Here is a 20,025-nt window from a genome sequence, read left to right as displayed (position 1 = left end):
ACTTAATCTCCCAGGGTGGTGCCGTATTTCACTGGCCCTAAAATTGCTCCGCTAAAGGAATCTGTTTCTCGATACACCCCCACTCTATTCATTCACAATCTGGTTTCCCTAAGAGCCATGATTAATTAAGAAGGGGCTCGTACTAATTAACTTTTCCATTCTGCTGCATTTGCCTCTGACCCTGAAAAGAAGAAACGTGAGTTTATTACAATTCATCTTCAGTGATGTAGAGACGGATGAAAATGGTCAATCTGTGCAGCCATGTTATATGCAAATACTATACAAAGCCATTCTATGGATTTTCCAGCTGTTTTTCTTTCGTTCTCGTTTCTCTTGAGTTGTAACAGACCCTGTTGAGGGAGCCATTTACACTGCTAAGAAGTTTCTTCTCGCTTTGTGAATGTTAACAGAGGCTTTATAATATTCTAATAATGATCCAATAATTCAGTTTTTTTTTTTTTTTTTTTTTTCGGTTGTTTTTTTAAATAATGGTGAGCGACAGTTCGGCTCTAACAGACTTTCTCCCTGTTTCTAGGTAAATGGCAAAGACCTGTCCAATGCTACTCATGAGCAGGCAGTAGAGGCCTTCCGCACAGCCAAAGAGCCCATCATGGTGCAGGTGTTGCGCAGGGCACCGAAGCCCAAGTTGGCAGGATCTGATTTGGATGCACAGCTGACGGACATCAGCACACAGACAGACATCACCTTCCAGCACATTATGGCCCTCAGCAAGTTGCCTGCCTCGACACTTCCTGTACTTGATCAGTACATGCTACCTGAAGGGTGAGTGCCATCTTTTTTTCGCAGACTGGGCACTCGCACAGACTTACAACAGCGTTTTAGTGCCACGTAAACAAACAAAAAAATAAGATAACGAGAATAATGTGGCAGCAATATAAGAATAAAGTTAAAATTATGAGAATAACGTCATAGCAGAACAGGGTGAAGAACTGGTATCTTCCTCTTGAGAGACACCTCTGCTCTTCAAATAGCAGGCAGATGTAACGATATCCTTAGGATTGACCGCTGGTCGCAATTTCAGGCTGCCCAGAAGAGGCAGTTTCAGTCTGATATCAATGGTTACATATGCGTGCTATTCGAAGAGGATATGCTGTTTCTCCAGCGGGCGAAACACTGGGTGTTACACCAGATTCTGTGACCATCGTATTTTGTGACCTAAGAGGGCGCTATTGCTCGAATATGTAAATGAGTCTTCTCTGTACAGTTCAGTTAGATACATTTTGATTGCTGAAATTGCATACAAGAATATCTGTGAAAACCTAAACCCATGTAATGCATGTGATTGCCATATTGCATCAAAATGCAAAAACAAATTTATATACATTTAAAATTTCAAAATGACCTCAAAAATACTTTATTTGTTTGTTTTAGTTTGAAATTAAAAGTCTCATTGTTTAGTTGTTTTCTCTGGCCTGAATCTTCTCATCGCCCTCGCTGTTTTCTGTTTAAAAAAACAAAAAAAAGAATTCAAAAATGTTTTAGAATTTTCTTTCTGTGACTTTATTTCTCGCAATTCTCGTATTGCTCATTTGAGTGCCATAGTCTCTGAAATCTCTGCCTCAGATTTTCTGTTTGTTTTTTTTTTTTTTTTTTTTTTTTTTTTTTTACATGTTGGGGTTTTCTACAGTATTTTTAGTATTTAGTTTGGTCTGCTGAAATACTTTGCTGGATTCTCAGTCTCAGTGTCCTGGCCTATAAGATAAAGTGCTGTTCAAAAGTAAATAAACTTCAAAATGAATAAATCAATATTTCAAATACATAAAGCTGTGAGCTGCTCTTGCCAATAGACATAAACATACTTCTGAGCATACTTATACTTTACAAGGCTCAAGGTTTTTCAAACCCATTTTATTAGTTGTTTAGTACAAACACACATTCTTTTAAAACTCATTAAAGTGTATTATATTTAAATACACATTCCAGTTTACTCAAATATATCGAGTAGATTGGCAGGAACACAACGTCACAGTTTCAGATGGTTGATTTGTGTAGCTGTAGGGATCAGCAATGGGAGAAATGTTAGGCAAAGAAGCACCCAAGTTCCATTACTTCACTCGGGTCTTCATTAGCACCAGAAACCTGTCAGGACATCTGTGAATTTAAAGTTCATTTCAGTTTGCGTTTTTTCCCCAGAGGCCAAACGGTCTCGTCTCTAATCTCTTTATATGACCTAAAGCTCAATTTTTCTCTCTATCTCTCTGTGTATTTTACAATAAAGGCATTGTTACTTCTCCATCACTGATCAGGACCAATAGTTTGAAATGGTTTTGCAGCTCAATAAATTAAAAATCTTTTACACTTCCAGTGCCTCATTGAGGCTGATATCAAATTTTTTTGTTTTCAGTTAATTAACTGTCCGTCCTTCTTTACCCCAGAACATAAATGATATCAGTTCATGTGAGATTCTGAAGGGTAATTACGAGCACTTTTACTGAAGCATATGTTGGTTGGTTGGTTGGTTGGTTGGTTGGTTGGTTGGTTGGTAATACATTTTTTGGAAATAAATTTGTATTTAAAATTATCTAAATAGACCGCCTTTAGCTTTGATTACGGCACGCATTCAATGTAAAATCATTTCGATAAGTTTATGCAATGTCACAACATTTATTCCCGTCCAGAGTTGCAGTAATGTTTCACCAAGATCTTGTATTGATGATGGGAGAGTCGGACCACTGCACAAAGTTTTCTCCAGCACATCCCAAAGATTCTCAATTGGGTTAAGGTCTGGACTCTGTGGTGGCCAATCCATGTGTGAAAATGATGTCTAATGTTTCCTGAACCACTCTTTCACAATTTGAGCCCGAACAATCCTGGCATTTTCATCTTGAAATATGTCCGTGCCATCAGGGAAGAAAAAATCCTTTGATGGAGTTACCTAGATATCCAGGTAGTCAGCTGACCTCATTCTTTGGGCACATAACATTGCTGAACCTAGACCTGACCAACTGCAGCAACCCCAGATCATAGCACTGCCCCCACAGGCTTGTACGGTAGGCACTAGGCATGATGGGTGCATCAGTTCATCTGATGCTCTTCTTACCTTGATACGCCCATCACTTTGGACCTTCTTGCATTGCTCCGGAGTCCAATCTTTTGCTCCCTAGCAAATTGAAGCCTTTTTTCCCCCGATTAACCTCACTGATAAGTGGTTTTCTTAAGGCTACACAGCTTTTTAGTCCCAATCCCTTGAGTTCCCTTCACATTGTGTGTGAGGAAATGCTCTTGCTTTCACTATTAAACATAGCCATGAGTTCTACTGTTGTTGTTTTTACGATTTTATTGCCCCAAACATTTAAGTGATCGCCGATCACGATCATTCAAGATTATTTTCCGATCGCATTTCTTCCTCGAGGATGATGGGTTCCCACTACCCTTCCAGTTCTTAACCCAATTTTAGTAGTTTCAGTAATCTCCCTAGATGTTTTCTTTGCTTGATGCATGTTAGTAATTTGACCCTTCTGAAACACGACCACGATCACAGGATGCGTCTTCCAACATGGTTATTTAAGAAATGAGATGCTATTTACTGCATGATTTAGGGTTAAATAACTTGTTGCCAGCTGAAACATAATCATCCATTCAGTAAATATCCAATGGGAAGCTCTTACCTATTTGCGTAGTTAAATCCAGGTGGTGAATTTTATTTAATTTTTTTTGGATGGGCAGTGTATTTTTAGCATAACAAGGGCCTTTTTAAAAAATTTATTTTATAAGCTGTTTAATGATAGCGGTATTATTTTTATAGGCACTCTCCCAGGCATGAGTATTTCGACCCGAATGATTACCTAGAGACCATGCAGCAGGATATGGAAAGAGAAGAACTTGAGTATGAGGTAACACACACACACACACCTGACATAGTCTTTTATTTTTTCGATTTGTTACTTTTATTTCTTCTCCAATCTCTCTTTCTCTATCTCGCTCTCTCGTTTTCCCGCTCTAGCTCTTCCCCTAAATATAAATGAAAATACATTTCTAATGCGCTGTCACTGTAGCCTATAACAGCACAGCGCAAAGCCTGACTGTCTCCAGCGCAATAGCATTAAGGTTTACTCTGTGTACTCTCCTGCAGTTGATCCATTTTGTTGACAAACCCAGTTCATTCGAACACTGATCTGGTCAGCCCCATTGACTACGTCACATCGTGCGAGTTCATTTTCAAATATCACTGAATTCTAGGACTCTGAACTGAAGTAAGTCAGTGGAAAGGTTATAATTACGAGGAGGAGACAGAATCTGTGATGAAGTGAGTTGGGTCATCGGCGTATTACTAATGAGGTCAAGTTCAGTTTTTTTTCGAACAGATGTTCAGCACAAAGTTCTGCTTTGACCTTTCACTGGCTTTGAAGACTGTTCATATGTCATCATGGGGCCACAGAAACGCATGACTGATTAATTGAATGCCAAAGCAACGTTGGCCCTTTTTCTCACAAACAATAAATAGTCCTTTCCCTAATGATCCGTCCTTCAGCTGCAATGTAGGGATAAAAGAGGGGCATAGTCAGTGTCAGTGCATAGTGGAGAAAACCATATTCCGTCATGGTTTCTTTATGTATATTTCCACACATCATACACAATTTATTAAACTGGATAAGAAGAAATGTGTTAATTGGCAATAACATTTACACAAAATGATGTACTCATGAAAATTCGTAGTTTGTAAAACCTTAAAGCTTATAAGGCGGCTTATGAATGTGTCCCCCATATAAGAACGGCTTCAACTAAAATAACTGACAATAAGTTACTACAGTGTTACTTATAGATTATGTTGTTAAGTTTAAATTGCTTATTCATTTGAATACAAATTTTATGAGAGTTTGGGTTCAGCTGAAAGAAATGCCACAAAATAAGAGGAGAATTAATTTCTTCAGTGGCTGAGCTGCATTGAATTCAGCTCATACCACATTTCTTTAGTTTGTTATGATATATTTAATTTGTAGTTTACATGTAAATGTCAATGTATCAACCTAGACACTGAAGTGTGTCGAAAGTCAGTGTTGTAGTAAATCTGGGGTGAATTTTTAGTTCGGTTTTGGCCTGCGAAATCATTCACACTCAATTTGACACACACAGATTGATAAATGGGGCCAATTGCTGGCAGGATTTACATGCTTTAACCATGCTGTACTAATAGATCATGCTGAAAAAGTATAATCAAACACTGCCAGTGTAAAATACGGCTAAGAAAGATCCATTAAAAAGCAAGGCATCTAATCAGCTCAAGTGTTTTCAGTGGAAATTGAGGCTGAACTGGTGAGGCCGAGGAGATTGAAGGAGATTTGGGTAGTCAGCCGTTCGATCCGTCTCCTCTCTTGGAAATAGCAATCTGTATTTTACAGATTACAGGTGTTGACAAGTGATAAACGAGGCTCGACTCCAGCGCCTGCCTGAGCTCTTCGTTCATCCTGTCAGCCCTGACTCTGAAAAATAAATGGCTGCAATCCACTTAAAAGCCTGTGAGACAGATAAGAGGGGCCTTGTCTGTGTTGTTCTGCTGATGTATATCTGCCTGGTATTGCTGGTAATGTACTATATATGTTAATGTGTTATATATATAGACTCATTCAAGAACAACGTATGTTCTTTGCAGGAAGTGGATTTGTACAGGACAAATATCCAGGACAAGCTGGGCTTAACCGTGTGCTACAGGACTGACGATGAGGACGAAACCGGTATATACGTCAGTGAGGTGCGCACCAAATCTCTCCTTTTTTTCCCGATTGTTTTCATTTTCTATTCCTAGACATACGATTTAAATTACATTGGATGTTTTTATATGATCGTATTATTATTATTGTGATTATTATTATCATTATTCATCTATAACAGTGGAAGGTTAAGTATTGATTAAGTTGATTATCAACTTTTCAAATATCATTATTCCTGGAATTACATTCTGAATATCTGCAAAGTTGTACATTTTCCAGTTGAAATCAGTTGATCCATTATATGATGATATAAACCTCAAACACCAATAATTGCAGTTTGGGTTAGAAAGCTGGCTAATGCTGAAGAGTGGCCTATTTTTATTCGCTTTGACAGATTGATCCAAACAGCATTGCTGCAAGAGATGGCCGAATTAGGGAAGGAGACAGAATCATCCAGGTGTGTATTGGGCTGAAACTCTGTTTAACACATCTACAGTTATCTTAAGATTTCCACTACAAGATAAGTTGTACTTTCGTCCATTACTCAGATCAATGGCATCGAGGTGCAGAATCGGGAAGAGGCGGTGGCCCTGCTCACCAGTGAAGAGAACCGGAATGTATGTCTGCTGGTGGCTCGACCAGAGATACAGGTACATAAGCACTTTTAAAGCACTTTCAAACACTGCTCCCACCATCAATAAGAAAGTATGTGAAGGATTAAGCATAGACATCGTCTCATCTGTAGGTCTGAGTAGGACGATTATATCTGTATAATATAGTGATATTGTAATAGATGATTTTGCAATACACTTTTCATGAGATGTCGTTTGTGTACTGATGTATTCCTATTTAGTTTTTAATCATTATAAATTATTTATATTAAAATATACTGATTGTAGTAGTCGCCTATTTTACTAATGTTTAGCAGAAAGGTTGTTAGCTAAATTATATATCACTATATGTATTGTGTATATGTATTTCCCCGATTTGAGAAATTAATTACTTAATTAGTTACTTATTTATTAATTTCCAGGGCATTTATACTGGGTTAAGGCTTATGTTAATTAGTTAATAAATTTGTTATGCACAACACAACAGGACATTAGGACCTATATTCTTGGGGGGGGGGGACCAAACTGTCACTTTAATGGCTCATGGTTTTTCATGACTAAAAAATATTTTACAATAGAATGTTGGAATGGAACTGTTACAGCATGTGTTAAAGAGAGAATAAAGAGGAAATGTGTTACAGTGCAGTAAATCAGGGATGAACAAATGTTTTGTGACTGGCAATTAAACATTCCGGGTGTGAGTTCTGAAATTCCTTCTCCCATTAACTCCCCCATATGAATGTCTTTCTCTAAAGGCATTGAAAACTCTAATCCACAACTACCTTTAAATTCTCTGAGGACAAATGCAACAACAATTTGGCTTAGATTGACAGCTCTTCTCATTTTTTTCTTCTGGTACAGCTGGACGACGGATGGATGGAAGACGACAGAAATGATTTCCTAGACGATCTGCACATGGACATGCTCGAGCAGCAGCATAATCAGGCCATGCAGTTTACTGCCAGCATGCTCCAACAGGTAAAGCATTCCATCAGAAAGACAGCAGTCCGATATCACAAGTCCATGTCAGTCCAGTATGTTGTCTTAGGCTCGCATACGCAAGTTGTTTTGTATGTATTTTGGGGGACTTATATGATTTATATAATATATTATCTATAATTAATTTTATATATATGTGTGTATATATATATATATATATGTGTGTGTATATATATATATATATATATATATATATATATATATATATATATATATATTTATGTGTGTGTGTGTGTGTGTGTGTGTGTGTGTGTGTGTGTGTGTGTATGTATATATATATATATATATATATATATATATATATATATATATATATATATATATATATATATATATATATATATACACACACACATATATATATATATATATATATATATATATATATATATATATATATAAATATAAATACAGTGAGGAAAATAAGTATTTGAACACGCTGCTATTTTGCAAGTTCTCCCACTTAGAAATCATGGAGGGGTCTGAAATTGTCATCGTAGGTGCATGTCCACTGTGAGAGACATAATCTAAAAAAAAAAATCCAGAAATCACAATATATGATTTTTAAACTATTTATTTGTATGATACAGCTGCAAATAAGTATTTGAACACCTGTCTATCAGCTAGAATTCTGACCCTCAAAGACCTGTTAGTCTGCCTTTAAAATGTCCACCTCCACTACATTTATTATCCTAAATTAGATGCACCTGTTTGAGGTCGTTAGCTGCATAAAGACACCTGTCCACCCCATACAATCAGTAAGAATCCAACTACTAACATGGCCAAGACCAAAGAGCTGTCCAAAGACACTAGAGACAAAATTGTACACCTCCACAAGGCTGGAAAGGGCTACGGGGAAATTTCCAAGCAGCTTGGTGAAAAAAGGTCCACTGTTGGAGCAATCATTAGAAAATGGAAGAAGCTAAACATGACTGTCAATCTCTCTCGGACTGGGGCTCCATGCAAGATCTCACCTCGTGGGGTCTCAATGATCCTAAGGAGGGTGAGAAATCAGCCCAGAACTACACGGGAGGAGCTGGTCAATGACCTGAAAAGAGCTGGGACCACCGTTTCCAAGTTAACTGTTGGTAATACACTAAGACGTCATGGTTTGAAATCATGCATTTCACGGAAAGTTCCCCTGCTTAAACCAGCACATGTCCAGGCACGTCTTAAGTTTGCCAATGACCATTTGGATGATCCAGAGGAGTCATGGGAGAAAGTCATGTGGTCATATGAGACCAAAATAGAACTTTTGGGTCATAATTCCACTTAATGTGTTTGGAGGAAGAAGGATGATGAGTACCATCCCAAGAACACCATCCCTACTGTGAAGCATGGGGGTGGTAGCATCATGCTTTGGGGGTGTTTTTCTGCACATGGGACAGGGCGACTGCACTGTATTAAGGAGAGGATGACCGGGGCCATGTATTGCGAGTTTCTGGGGAACAACCTCCTTCCCTCAGTTAGATCATTGAAGATGGGTCGAGGCTGGGTCTTCCAACATGACAATGACCTGAAGCACACAGCCAGTATAACCAAGGAGTGGCTCTGTAAGAAGCATATCAAGGTTCTGGCGGTGCCTAGCCAGTCTCCAGACCTAAACCCAATAGAGAATCTTTGGAGGGAGCTCAAACTCCGTGTTTCTCAGCGACAGGCCAGAAACCTGACTGATCTAGAGAAGATCTGTGTGGAGGAGTGGGCCAAAATCCCTCCTGCAGTGTGTGCAAACCTGGTGAAAAACTACAGGAAACGTTTGACCTCTGTAATTGCAAACAAAGGCTACTGTACCAAATATTAACATTGACTTTCTCAGGTGTTCAAATACTTATTTGCAGCTGTATCATACAAATAAATAGTTTAAAAATAATACATTGTGTTTTCTGGATTTTTTTTTTTAGATTATGTCTCTCACAGTGGACATGCACCTACGATGACAATTTCAGACCCCTCCATGATTTCTAAGTGGGAGAACTTGCAAAATAGCAGGGTGTTCAAATACTTATTTTCCTCACTGTATATCTTGCTGTTTATTTTTGTCTGTTCATTTTTAATTGCCTGCACTTTAAACTTTTAGAGGAATGAGGAGTGGCACAATTACGAGTATGAGAGAAAGACCACAACTTAAACTCAAACTTTTTCCTATAAATTTCCATCCATCTCTCTCTCCACTATAGACATAGTTTCTGCAGTTATCTCCTCGTCTCCTTCACTATTCAAAAGCTCATTCCTAAGAGTCTTTATTAGGGAGTATTGTCTAGTGAAGCTGCTCAGAACTCTCCAGCCCAAGTTTTTTTTTTTTTTAAACAGTTCCCCAGTCTCTCTTAATGTCATTTACAGTAGTAATGGGCATGTTCTGTACTGTCAAACAGACAATTCTGTGATTTTTGGGCAAAGGCAGATGTTTTGTCTTGTCAGCATTTATTTGGTGTGAACCTCCAAACAGTATATTTATAACAAATCTCTCAAATATCCCAAAAATTCCATTGTTCTTATTTTTTATTTATTTTTTCTTCCCAGAAGAAACCAGTGAAGGGTGGAGGCATGATGGACACAGGAACACTGCTGTCACATCAGCACGAGAAGGACAGTGGCCTGGGACGCACCGATGAAAGCACCCGCAATGATGAGAGCTCAGAGCAAGAGAACATCTGCGATGACCAGACCAGTGCCTCTACCACGCTGGGCAGCCACAGACGCCTGGCATACAGTCAGGACACACTGGGGAGCAGTGACCTTCCTTTTAGCAACGAATCCTTTATCTCAGCTGACTACACCGATGCAGACTTTCTGGGTGACTTTCCAGCTGATGAGTGCGAGCGCTTCCGAGAGCTGTTGGAGCTCAAATGCCAGGTGAAGAGTGGTGGTGGCTTGAGCATAAGTTGGCCCAGCTTCGGAGTAGACGGCGGACAAGGATTCTGTGGTGCCGGAGATGATGGCGTGGACAAGGAGCTGGAGCTCCTTAACGCAGAGCTGCGAAACATCGAACTAGAATGCCTGAGCATTGTGCGGGCTCATCGTACACAGCAGTTACGCGAGCAGCCATGGATGTTGCACAACAGTGGCTTTCGCAACTACAATACGAGCGTAGACGCACGGCGCCATGAGCTGGCTGATATCAGCGAGCTACCTGAGAAGTCAGACAAGGACAGCTCAAGTGCCTACAATACAGGAGAGAGCTGCCGCAGCACACCACTTACACTCGAGCTGTCACCGGACAACTCATTACGCAGAGCTAATGAAGGGTTTGCAGAAGCCAGTGCAGGAGGTACTGGAACAGGCCCCAGCACCAGAGTCTTAAGGCCCTTGCTATCACCTGTCCAGGAGGCTACTGGCTCAAGCAGGAGCCTCACTGCTCCAGCCAAAGAGACTGATGCTGGCAACCATTCCGAGGCCAAAGATCGCAAGCCGAGTCGCCTCAGCCATCCGCACTCCCCCTACAAACATGCCCACATCCCAGCGCATGCTCAGCATTATCAAAGCTACATGCATTTGATTCAGCAAAAATCCGCCGTAGAGTACGCACAGAGCCAGGTGAGTCTTGCCAGCATTTGCCGGGATCCGGTTTCTGCCGAGCCCAAAGGAGAGTGGAAGGTAAAGATCCGCAGCGATGGTACTCGGTACATCACCAAGAGGCCAGCACGTGACCGCCTGTTGAAGGAGCGTGCCCTGCGTATCCGAGAGGAACGCAGCGGAGGCATGACCACAGATGACGACGCCGCCAGCGAGCTGAAGATGGGTCGCTACTGGAGCAAGGAGGAGCGCAAGCAGCACGCCGTGCGCGCCAAGGAACAGCGTCAGCGGCGTGAGTTCATGAAGCAGAGTCGCACAGACTGGCTGAAAGAGCAGAGTGGGAGTGGCGCAGATGACAAAAAGGAGGTCAACATTATCGAACTAAGTCACAAAAAAATGATGAAGAAGCGCAACAAGAAGATCTTTGATAACTGGATGACCATCCAGGAACTGCTCACGCACGGTGCACGGTCTCCAGACGGGACCCGGGTGTACAACTCGCTGTTGTCGGTGACCACGGTGTGAACTCTTGGCTCTGGCTGCTGTACATAGGACACTACTGATTGGGGTAGAGTATCCTGCCTCGTTCAATGTGGCAATGTTTGTAAATAAGGAAGCAGTATCATTGTTTTAAGGGGTTTCATGATCAGCGAGTAAGAGAAGGTACGATCAGCGTCTTAAAGAATGGACTAGGAGGAGAGAAACATGACAAACAGTTTTGCATAATACTTATAACTTTGTGCTTGCTTTCTGAGTAATTATAAACAAACTGTTTTTTTTTTTTATATTGTGGGCCTTTCTGTAAGATTCCTGAAAACGGTTAAAAGACCACCTTAACAACTAAAAACAACCAGCAGCAGCAACATTTTTTTGTTTTTTTACGGCAATTTATTTTTTTTTATCAGTATTTTATTTACAATGCATACATTTTGCTTATTTAAATAATACAGTGTATTTAGCCTCAATGCCAACACAATACCTTTGGAGGACATTGTTACATATTTACCAGCATCTCTGTTAAACGTTTTAAAGGTGCTTTTGCATTATCAACATTGAAACATACATCAAGGTGCATACCTCTGGAAGTTCTCTTTTTTTGTTGATAAATTGTAAATCAGTTTGCATTGTAAAGGTACATTCTATGTTTTGTTTTTTCTTGATCAGCTTAAAGAAAGACCTAGTCATTAATCTGCTGAAATAATCAGTTTTTAAGTGCAGTTCTCAAACTCTTTGAGAAATCTTGAGATACAGGAGGCAGTATTGCAAATAGACTATTTTTCAAATTTTTAATCGCTTTGTGTTCATTATTATTTTGCAAAAGACATTTAATATGATTTCTATTGTATGTATATAGCATATCATAATGGGTATAAACAGATTGGTCTTAAATTCAGTGTCAGGCCTTGCCCTTTAAAGAATTCGTTCTTTTTTGTATTGGTCTTTGTGTATTAAATCAAAATAATACAACCTAACAAATGCTTAATTACCAACACAATTTGATGCGTGTAAAATGGGAGAAATAATAAATTATTGTTTTGTATTTGAAAAGCGTTTGTTCATTGCGTTCTTTGTGCCAGATGTTTTATGAGTGCCTCCCGGATTCTCTTCATACTGCAACATTTTTTTACCACGGAATGAAACCGAATCTTTACATATATCGGTCAAAGAAAGTTTGGTTTATTAAGTACACCTGCACACTTATGCAGTTATTTAATCAGCCAATCATGTGACAGCATCTCATTGTGAAAACCTATGCAGATACCCGTTAAGTGCCAGTTGGACCGGATTGATTTTTACAAAAACTGCTGTCCTCCTGGGAATTTCTCCCGACAGTCTCTATAGTGGGCATAGAATTGTTAAAAAAAAAAAAAAAAAAAAAAGCATCTTGTGTTCAGGGTGTCTGCAGACAGAAACACTGTGTTGATAAAAGAGATCATAGGAGCAACATCAGACTGATTTAAGGTGACAAAGTCTATAGTAACTCATACAATCATTCATCTGGGATGTTTATTGTTTCTGACTGACCGTGCGAGTAACATGATGTGGTTAACTGATGTAATGCATCCACCTCAAGTTTTGATGTTTTGTGAGTGCTGAGATCCTTGTCTGCTTACCACGGTTGTAAGATACATTTTTTTCAGTTTGTGTTACCTTTATGTCAGCTTAAACCAAATCTACACATTTTTCCCTCTCTTATGAACGATGTATTTACACCCACAGAATTGTCACTGACAATTTTTTCCACCAAACTACCATGGTTACCATTACAGAGATCACATGTTTTTCGTTCTGATGTTTGATGTGATCACGAACAAGACCTGTATGATTGATTTAAATTTTTTGCATTGTTCTGCTGCCACATGATTGGCTGATTAGAGAGCTGCGTGAATGTGCAAGGGTTACAGATGTTCCTATAAGACATATAAGACATGCATACAGACAGTTAAAAATCCTTTCCAGAGATACTAATAGTAACCAATGAATCATTATATTGATAATTAATAAAACTAGCATGGACATGGAAAGAAGTCTGCAAGCCTCTCAACTGTATTATGAGTACTGTTTTGTAGAACTCAAACTACACAATATGGACAAAAGTATCGACACCTGAATTTTCCAGCCATATGTGACTCATCCTCAAACTGTTACCACAATGTCTGAGGCACACAATGGTATAATATGTCTTTGGATGCAGTAGCATTCCTATTTCAGCATGGCAATACCTATGTGCACAAGGCGAGCTTCATGAAGATATGGTTGATATAGTTTGCAGTGAAAAATCTTAAATAGCCTATTACAGAGCTCTGATATTAACCATATTGCACATCTTTGGGATGAATTGGAACGCTGACTGCACCCCAGGCCTCCTAACCTACATCAGTACCTGCCTTTACTAAACCTTAATGGTTGAAAGAGCAGAAATCTCCACAACCACACTCCAGCATTTAGTGTAATATCTTCCCTGAGGTCATTACAACAGCAAATTGTGACTAAATGTTGTATTGGATTTTGAAAGGCCACAAATAAAATCTCATGATCTGGTGCCCAACAATCAATCTTTCAGTGTGGGTGTTAACTTCAACCCCCAGTAAGAAGAATACAACAATTTGTAGCAGTAAAACAGCACCCTATTGCCCTAATGGAGCGGCATTGTTTAAATGCTAATACCCAGCTATTAGCAAAAACATCCTCAGTAAATTAGCCTAATCCTCAATGCCTGTTTTAAACCTTTCTCTTCGCATGGCAATTTAAACCGGCATATCCCTGCAACTATGCAAGTCCTCAAACATGTAATCCATGGTTGTTAGTAGTATATCACAAATATAAAGTTCAGTGAAATGGCATGTGCATTTGATCAGTTCAGAGAAATCATTATGCTAATAGTAGCCACTGAGGTAGATTCAGGCTCAGCCTCTTCTGTGTCTCTTGGAATGTAATTGATGGTTCTTCCTCAGAGTTGCTGCAGACCACTGTGTGTGATTTATTTCCCCAGAGAATGATTTGTACACACACACACACACACACACACACACACACACACATGCACGCACACAAAACGGTGCACTCATTGTTTAATAGGAGATAACAACATGGCATGCGAGCCAAACAAAGAGCCGCTTGCATTCAATTCCAAAATGGCTCATTTTCTTGATGCAGACTGAGATTACTTTGATCGCTCTTTTCGGTTTGTCGCCCCTGGCGTGTTTTCATATCTTCATTGAATTAAAGCAGGCAGTCCGGGAAGGCCATCCTCGTCTCGTTTGTTTAAATGCCACACCAGAAGAATGCATGAGCAAAGCAGCTGTTGACTGATAAGCCCAGTGCTTGGGTTTCTTGGCTCCCTCTCAACCTTTTCTAAGGAGATGAGGTTAAGGGTCTGTTTTTCACTGAGAAAATGCAGGAGGACAAAGTATTGAATAGAGCGTGTATTTCATTTGTAAAGATTACATGCGTTCTTTGTAGTATACACACCTTATGTTTTACCGAGGTAATGTTACGAGTTAAAAATATATATTTTGTTGTAGTATATGGTAATTGTTTCATCAGAAACAGACATTTATTCGATTGCACTGGTTTATTTATTTATTTGAAATTATTAAGCCTGGGGTTCCCAATTTTCCCAATCCTTAATTCACATGGAGTTGCTTGATTTATAAATGTAAAAAAGCATGCAACCCTAACTCTAGAGCTTGCAATCTCACAGTTGTGAGATTATCACAATTTTTTGTGTGCTGAATTAGAAAAGGTTACTTTCTAGAGTCACATTCAGAGAAGCTATTTAAATTGGTACATTCGACTGTATTTTGCTACCCGACTAATATATGGAAAAAATTTCCCTATACAGTTACCTTATCTAAAAGAAAATTCACACGGTTATATAAAGACTTTTCTTTCTAATTAAAATAACAATTTTCCCAAGACATCTGTTTGAATTTAAAAAAAAAAACCCGGCACCTCGAACCTCCGAAGGTTTTAATACAGCACATGACAACAATCACAAAAGTGGAACGTATTAAGAAAAACATTTCTTTATAAAAAACTTTTCAGTTTGACAGAGATGGACATGGAATTTTGAGGCCTTGACATGCCAACTAGTGAATTAATTACATCTTCTGGAACACAAGATACACAGCAAGTATGTGATTTTTTTATTTTTCATTATATTTACAGTATATTTTTCAATATATTTACAGTATATTTTATTTATCTAAAATAGAGAGTCAAATGGTCATATTGGAAAATCTGCAAAGCATTTCAGCATGTCCGACATTCCGAACCTTCAGCTGGATGGCCTTTAACAGAAGAAGACCACATCAGATGTCTGGGGAAAATTTTTGTCATCAATATCCTCAGATTCTTGTTCCTGACTGACAGGAGTGTAACCTGATGTGATCTGCTCTTCTAAACCACAGGGAGGATGGATTTGTTGAGCACACTGAAACGCTTTTCAGCTTTTCAAATATGACCATCTTCTTCTGACGTCTGTTCATTTCCACCTACAGAAAACAATGTTTTTTGTTGTTTTTCTCGCCCATTCTTTTAAAAAAAAAAAAAAGAAAAGAAAAAAAATCTAGACCGTTATGTGTGAAAATCCAAGTAGATCAGCAGTTTCTGAAATACTCAAAAGCCCATCTGGTACCAACAATCATGCCACAGGAATCTTTTTTCATTCTGATGTTTGATGTGGACATTAACTGAATCTCTTGACCTGTAACTGCATGGTTTTATGCATTTTATGCACTGCTCAGATGTTACTGTCTGATTAGATAACTGCATGAAAGTAAATGTGTTCATAATAAAGTGATTGGTAAATCATTCACCCTTTGAGGTTGGATTCATGGAACGCCCTGGACATTGTTTATTTTTTAAGGTTTTTAATCACAAGCAGTTTTTAACTTAAATTTTTTTCCAACAATTTTCAATTTCAATACCGTCCATATGGAATTAATTACTGTGGACATATTAATATCCAGCTCATGGTGACCACAGCAAATAGACAATCCTGTGGGGCATATCGAAACTGATGTAATTGGAAAAATGAACTGTAAATGTAATTAATGGTTTCCGATGAAGAAACACTGCAGCTGTTCACTCATTTACTTGAATACTCTTGACTCTTGGATTTAGAGGAAATGCTTCTGCTTTTTCTGCTTCATAAAAAAGCAGAGTTTGAGTAAATTACATCGCAGTTATGTCAAACAGGAATGAAATAAATATGTTGCTCCTTGATAATATCACTATATTATTCGCCATTATGCAAGTCTTATTCTGTTCTTAGCAGGCAAAAACAACAACGCTGGCTTTGAATGAGACTCTGTGTTGTGTTCAAATCCCAATGCTGCCACTACTAGGCCCTTGACTAAATCGCTTAACCCTCAAGTGCTCAGATAAAGCATCTGGCAAATGAGTAAATAATAACTGAATGATGCACGACAGAAAAAATAAATCTTTTTTGGATAATTGTACCCGAGTGGGCGTATGGATATTTAAAGATACACATCTCCACATCTGGTGGGAATAATAACGGTTGTTTAATCCAATTAAAAATGTAAACAGTTCAGTAGCCAGATTTGTATAAATTGCAAAAACAACACAAGATGCCATACATTAAGGCATTTGCCAACCAGCATCACTTTCAAAGTGATACCACAGCACGGTCGATTTGAATCAAAATAGTCAGAAGGTGTTGATTATATCCCAGTAAGCACATGGCTCTGACTGTAGTGCCATCTGCATTTCAAATTGCATGTTTATCTTAATGTACTTTGTATATGTTTCTATAGCAACTGGTAATTCGATGTGTATGGTATATGCTTATTCTAATACAAAACAGATGTTGACAGGAGTGTAACCTGATGTGATCTGCTCTTCTAAACCACAGGGAGGATGGATTTGTTGAGCACACTAAAACGCTTTTCAAATATGACCATCTTCTTCTGACGTCTGTTCATTTCCACCTAAGAAAACAATGTTTTTTGTTGTTTTTCTCGCCATTCTTTAAAAAAAAAAAAAAAAGAAAAAAAGAAAAAACATCTAGACCGTTATGTGTGAAAATCCAAGTAGATCAGCAGTTTCTGAAATACTCAAAAGCACATCTGGTACCAACAATCATGCCACAATCCAAGTCACAGGAATCTTTTTTCATTCTGATGTTTGATGTGGACATTACTGAATCTCTTGACCTGTTTAAAATGTTTAAGAATGCAGCCTCGATATGCTAAGTTCTATAGTTTAATTTGTGTATAGGACAGTAAAAATGTTTCTCATTACAGTAAAAACTGGTCCTGCTGTAAAGGATATAGTCCTGGCTCAGAAATCATTGGAGCATAAAACATATGTCAACCCAACAAAGATACAGTGGTTTTCCTCCTTTTCCTATAACACTTGAGCTGATGAATTTTATAAATTTTTTTAATCAAAGCAATCTACAAGGAAATTTGAAGAACTCCATTATTTGACACAGATGTTTTCCCAAATAACGCATGCCAAAAATTGGTCCAGAAATCAAATAGGTCATCACTGACAGGCATTTAGAAGAACTTCTAGTAGGACCAGTGAGAATTACATGGATTTTATTTAAGAATGTTTTGGAAATCTTCTTGGGAACTATAGAGCGCAAAAAAGTGTATCCAGGTGGTTGAAAAAATGCAATCAACCATATGCTTTAAGCATTGAACAAAAAAAAATCACTATAGATTTGGTTTCTGCATTCACATCTACTCATGCTCTCTCAGACAGTTTCTGTGGTAATCCTGGTGCAGTGAACGATAAACTTGGTGAAAGGTCTGAAACACTGTGATGATTAAACAATGGTAGAAGTGCAACTGGAATCCGAAAATGTCAGATTATTGATTTTAAGATTATATACCAGATTATTGTTGCCCACCTCAATTAGTCGCTGGGCAACACAGAGTTTCAGCTTCCTCCATAGATTTTCTATTGGGTTCACGTCTGGAGACTGGATAGGCCACTCCAGGACCTTGAAATGCTTCTTACAGAGCCACTGCTTAGTTGCCCTTGCTGTGTGTTTGGGGTCAGTGTAATGCTGGAAGACCCACCCACGACCCGTCTTTAATGCTCTTACTGAGGGAAGGAGGTTGTTGCCCAAAATCTTGCGATTCATGGCGACATCCATCCTCCCCTCAATATGGGGCAGTCATCCTGTCCCCTTAGCAGAAAAGCACCCCCAAAGCATGATGTTTCCACCCCCATGCTTCACGGTTGGGATGGTGTTCTTGGGACTGTATTCGTCCTTCTTCTTACTCCAAACACTGCGAGTGAAGTTCACATCAAAAAGTTCAATTTTGGTCTCATCTGACCAATTGACCTTCTCCCATGCCCCCTCTGGATCATCCAGATGGTCTTTGACAAACTTCAGATGGGCCTGGACAATTGCTGGCTTGAGCAGAGGGAAACCTTGAGCATGCTGCAGGATTTTAATCCATGACGGTGTAGTGTGTTACTAATGGTAACCATTGAGACTGTGATCCCAGCTGTCTTCAGGCCATTCACCAGGTCCGCCCGTGTAGTTCTAGGCTGATCCCTCTGATCCCTTTCTCAGGATCTTGGATACTCCACGAGGCGAGATCCTGCATAGAGCCCCAGTCCGAGGGAGATTGACAGTCATCTTGAATTTCTTCCATTTTCTAATAATTGCACCAACAGTTGTTGCCTTCTCACCAAGCTGTTTGCCTATTGTCCTGCAAAGCATCCCAGCCTGGTGCAGGTCTACAATTTTGTCCCTAGTGTCCTTAGACAGCTCTTTGGTCTTGCCCATATTGGAGAGGTTGGAGTCTGATTGATTGAGTGTGTGGATAGGTGTCTTTTATACAGGTAACAAGTTCAAACAGGTGCAATTAATACAGGTAATGAGTGGAGGATAGAAGGGCTACTTAAAGACAAACTAACGGGTCTGTAAGACACAGAATTCCTGCTGGTTGGTAGGTGATCAAATACTTATTTAATGGTATAAAATGGTATTTAATTATTCAAAAATCATACAATGTGATTTTCTGGATTTTTTTAGATTCTGCCTCTCACAGTTGAGGTGTACCTACGATGAAAATGACATCTCTCTGTACTTTGTAAGTGGGAAACTTGAAAAATCGCAGAATATACATGTCACTACTGACCATTCGCACCCTGGACATTTTAAAGGCAGACTAACAGGTCTTTGAGGGTCAGAATTCTAGCTGATAGACAGGTGTTCAAATACTTATTTGCAGCTGTATCATACAAATAAATAGTTAAAAAATCATACATTGTGATTTCTGGATTTTTTTTTTTCAGATTATGTCTCTCACAGTGGACATGCACCTACGATGACAATTTCAGACCCCTCCATGATTTCTAAGTGGGAGAACTTGCAAAATAGCAGGGTGTTCAAATACTTATTTTCCTCACTGTATATCTATAAGTACTGCATTATAAGAACATTACATCATTACATCATCCCCATATGTTACACACACTATTGCCGCTGTATATTGTACAAAAGTTCTAAAGAAACCTCCTCCCAATACTGCTATTTGCACTACCATGCACTCTCACACTATGTCCATTACTGATCTGTCATACACTCTGTATATTGTGTTCTATTTAATACTTGTATTGTCTGTATTGTCTTGTATAGTCTAAGCTAAATGTTTCATGTTATTTATGTCTGTACTGAATCACCAACAGCTGGAACCAAATTCCTTGTGTGTTTTTTTCCTTTAAAGACAATATAGAGA

General features: G+C 38.9%; 1 protein-coding gene across 3 annotated transcripts in view; it reads left to right on the top strand.

Annotated features, from left to right (window-relative positions):
• pdzrn3b (PDZ domain containing RING finger 3b) overlaps positions 1-12,340 on the top strand; it is a 91,810-nt gene extending 79,470 nt beyond the window's left edge. For 2 of the 3 annotated variants that reach the window (XM_083531941.1, XM_083531943.1), the window contains 7 exons: positions 536-783; positions 3,767-3,854; positions 5,612-5,710; positions 6,064-6,126; positions 6,218-6,319; positions 7,142-7,258; positions 9,800-12,340. In XM_083531941.1, the coding sequence (XP_083388067.1) occupies positions 536-783; positions 3,767-3,854; positions 5,612-5,710; positions 6,064-6,126; positions 6,218-6,319; positions 7,142-7,258; positions 9,800-11,317 (2,235 nt within the window). In that variant the 3' untranslated portion in view covers positions 11,318-12,340. The remainder of the gene's footprint in view (positions 1-535; positions 784-3,766; positions 3,855-5,611; positions 5,711-6,063; positions 6,127-6,217; positions 6,320-7,141; positions 7,259-9,799) is intronic. The other variant, XM_083531942.1, reaches the window with a different exon arrangement.
• Positions 12,341-20,025: the final 7,685 nt, after the last annotated feature.

This window comes from Silurus aristotelis (genome assembly GCF_946808225.1).
Source record: "Silurus aristotelis genome assembly, chromosome: 2".
NCBI lineage: Eukaryota > Metazoa > Chordata > Actinopteri > Siluriformes > Siluridae > Silurus > Silurus aristotelis.
The sequence above is the reverse complement of the archived record's forward strand: the minus strand, read 5'-3'. Positions and strand labels throughout refer to the sequence as shown.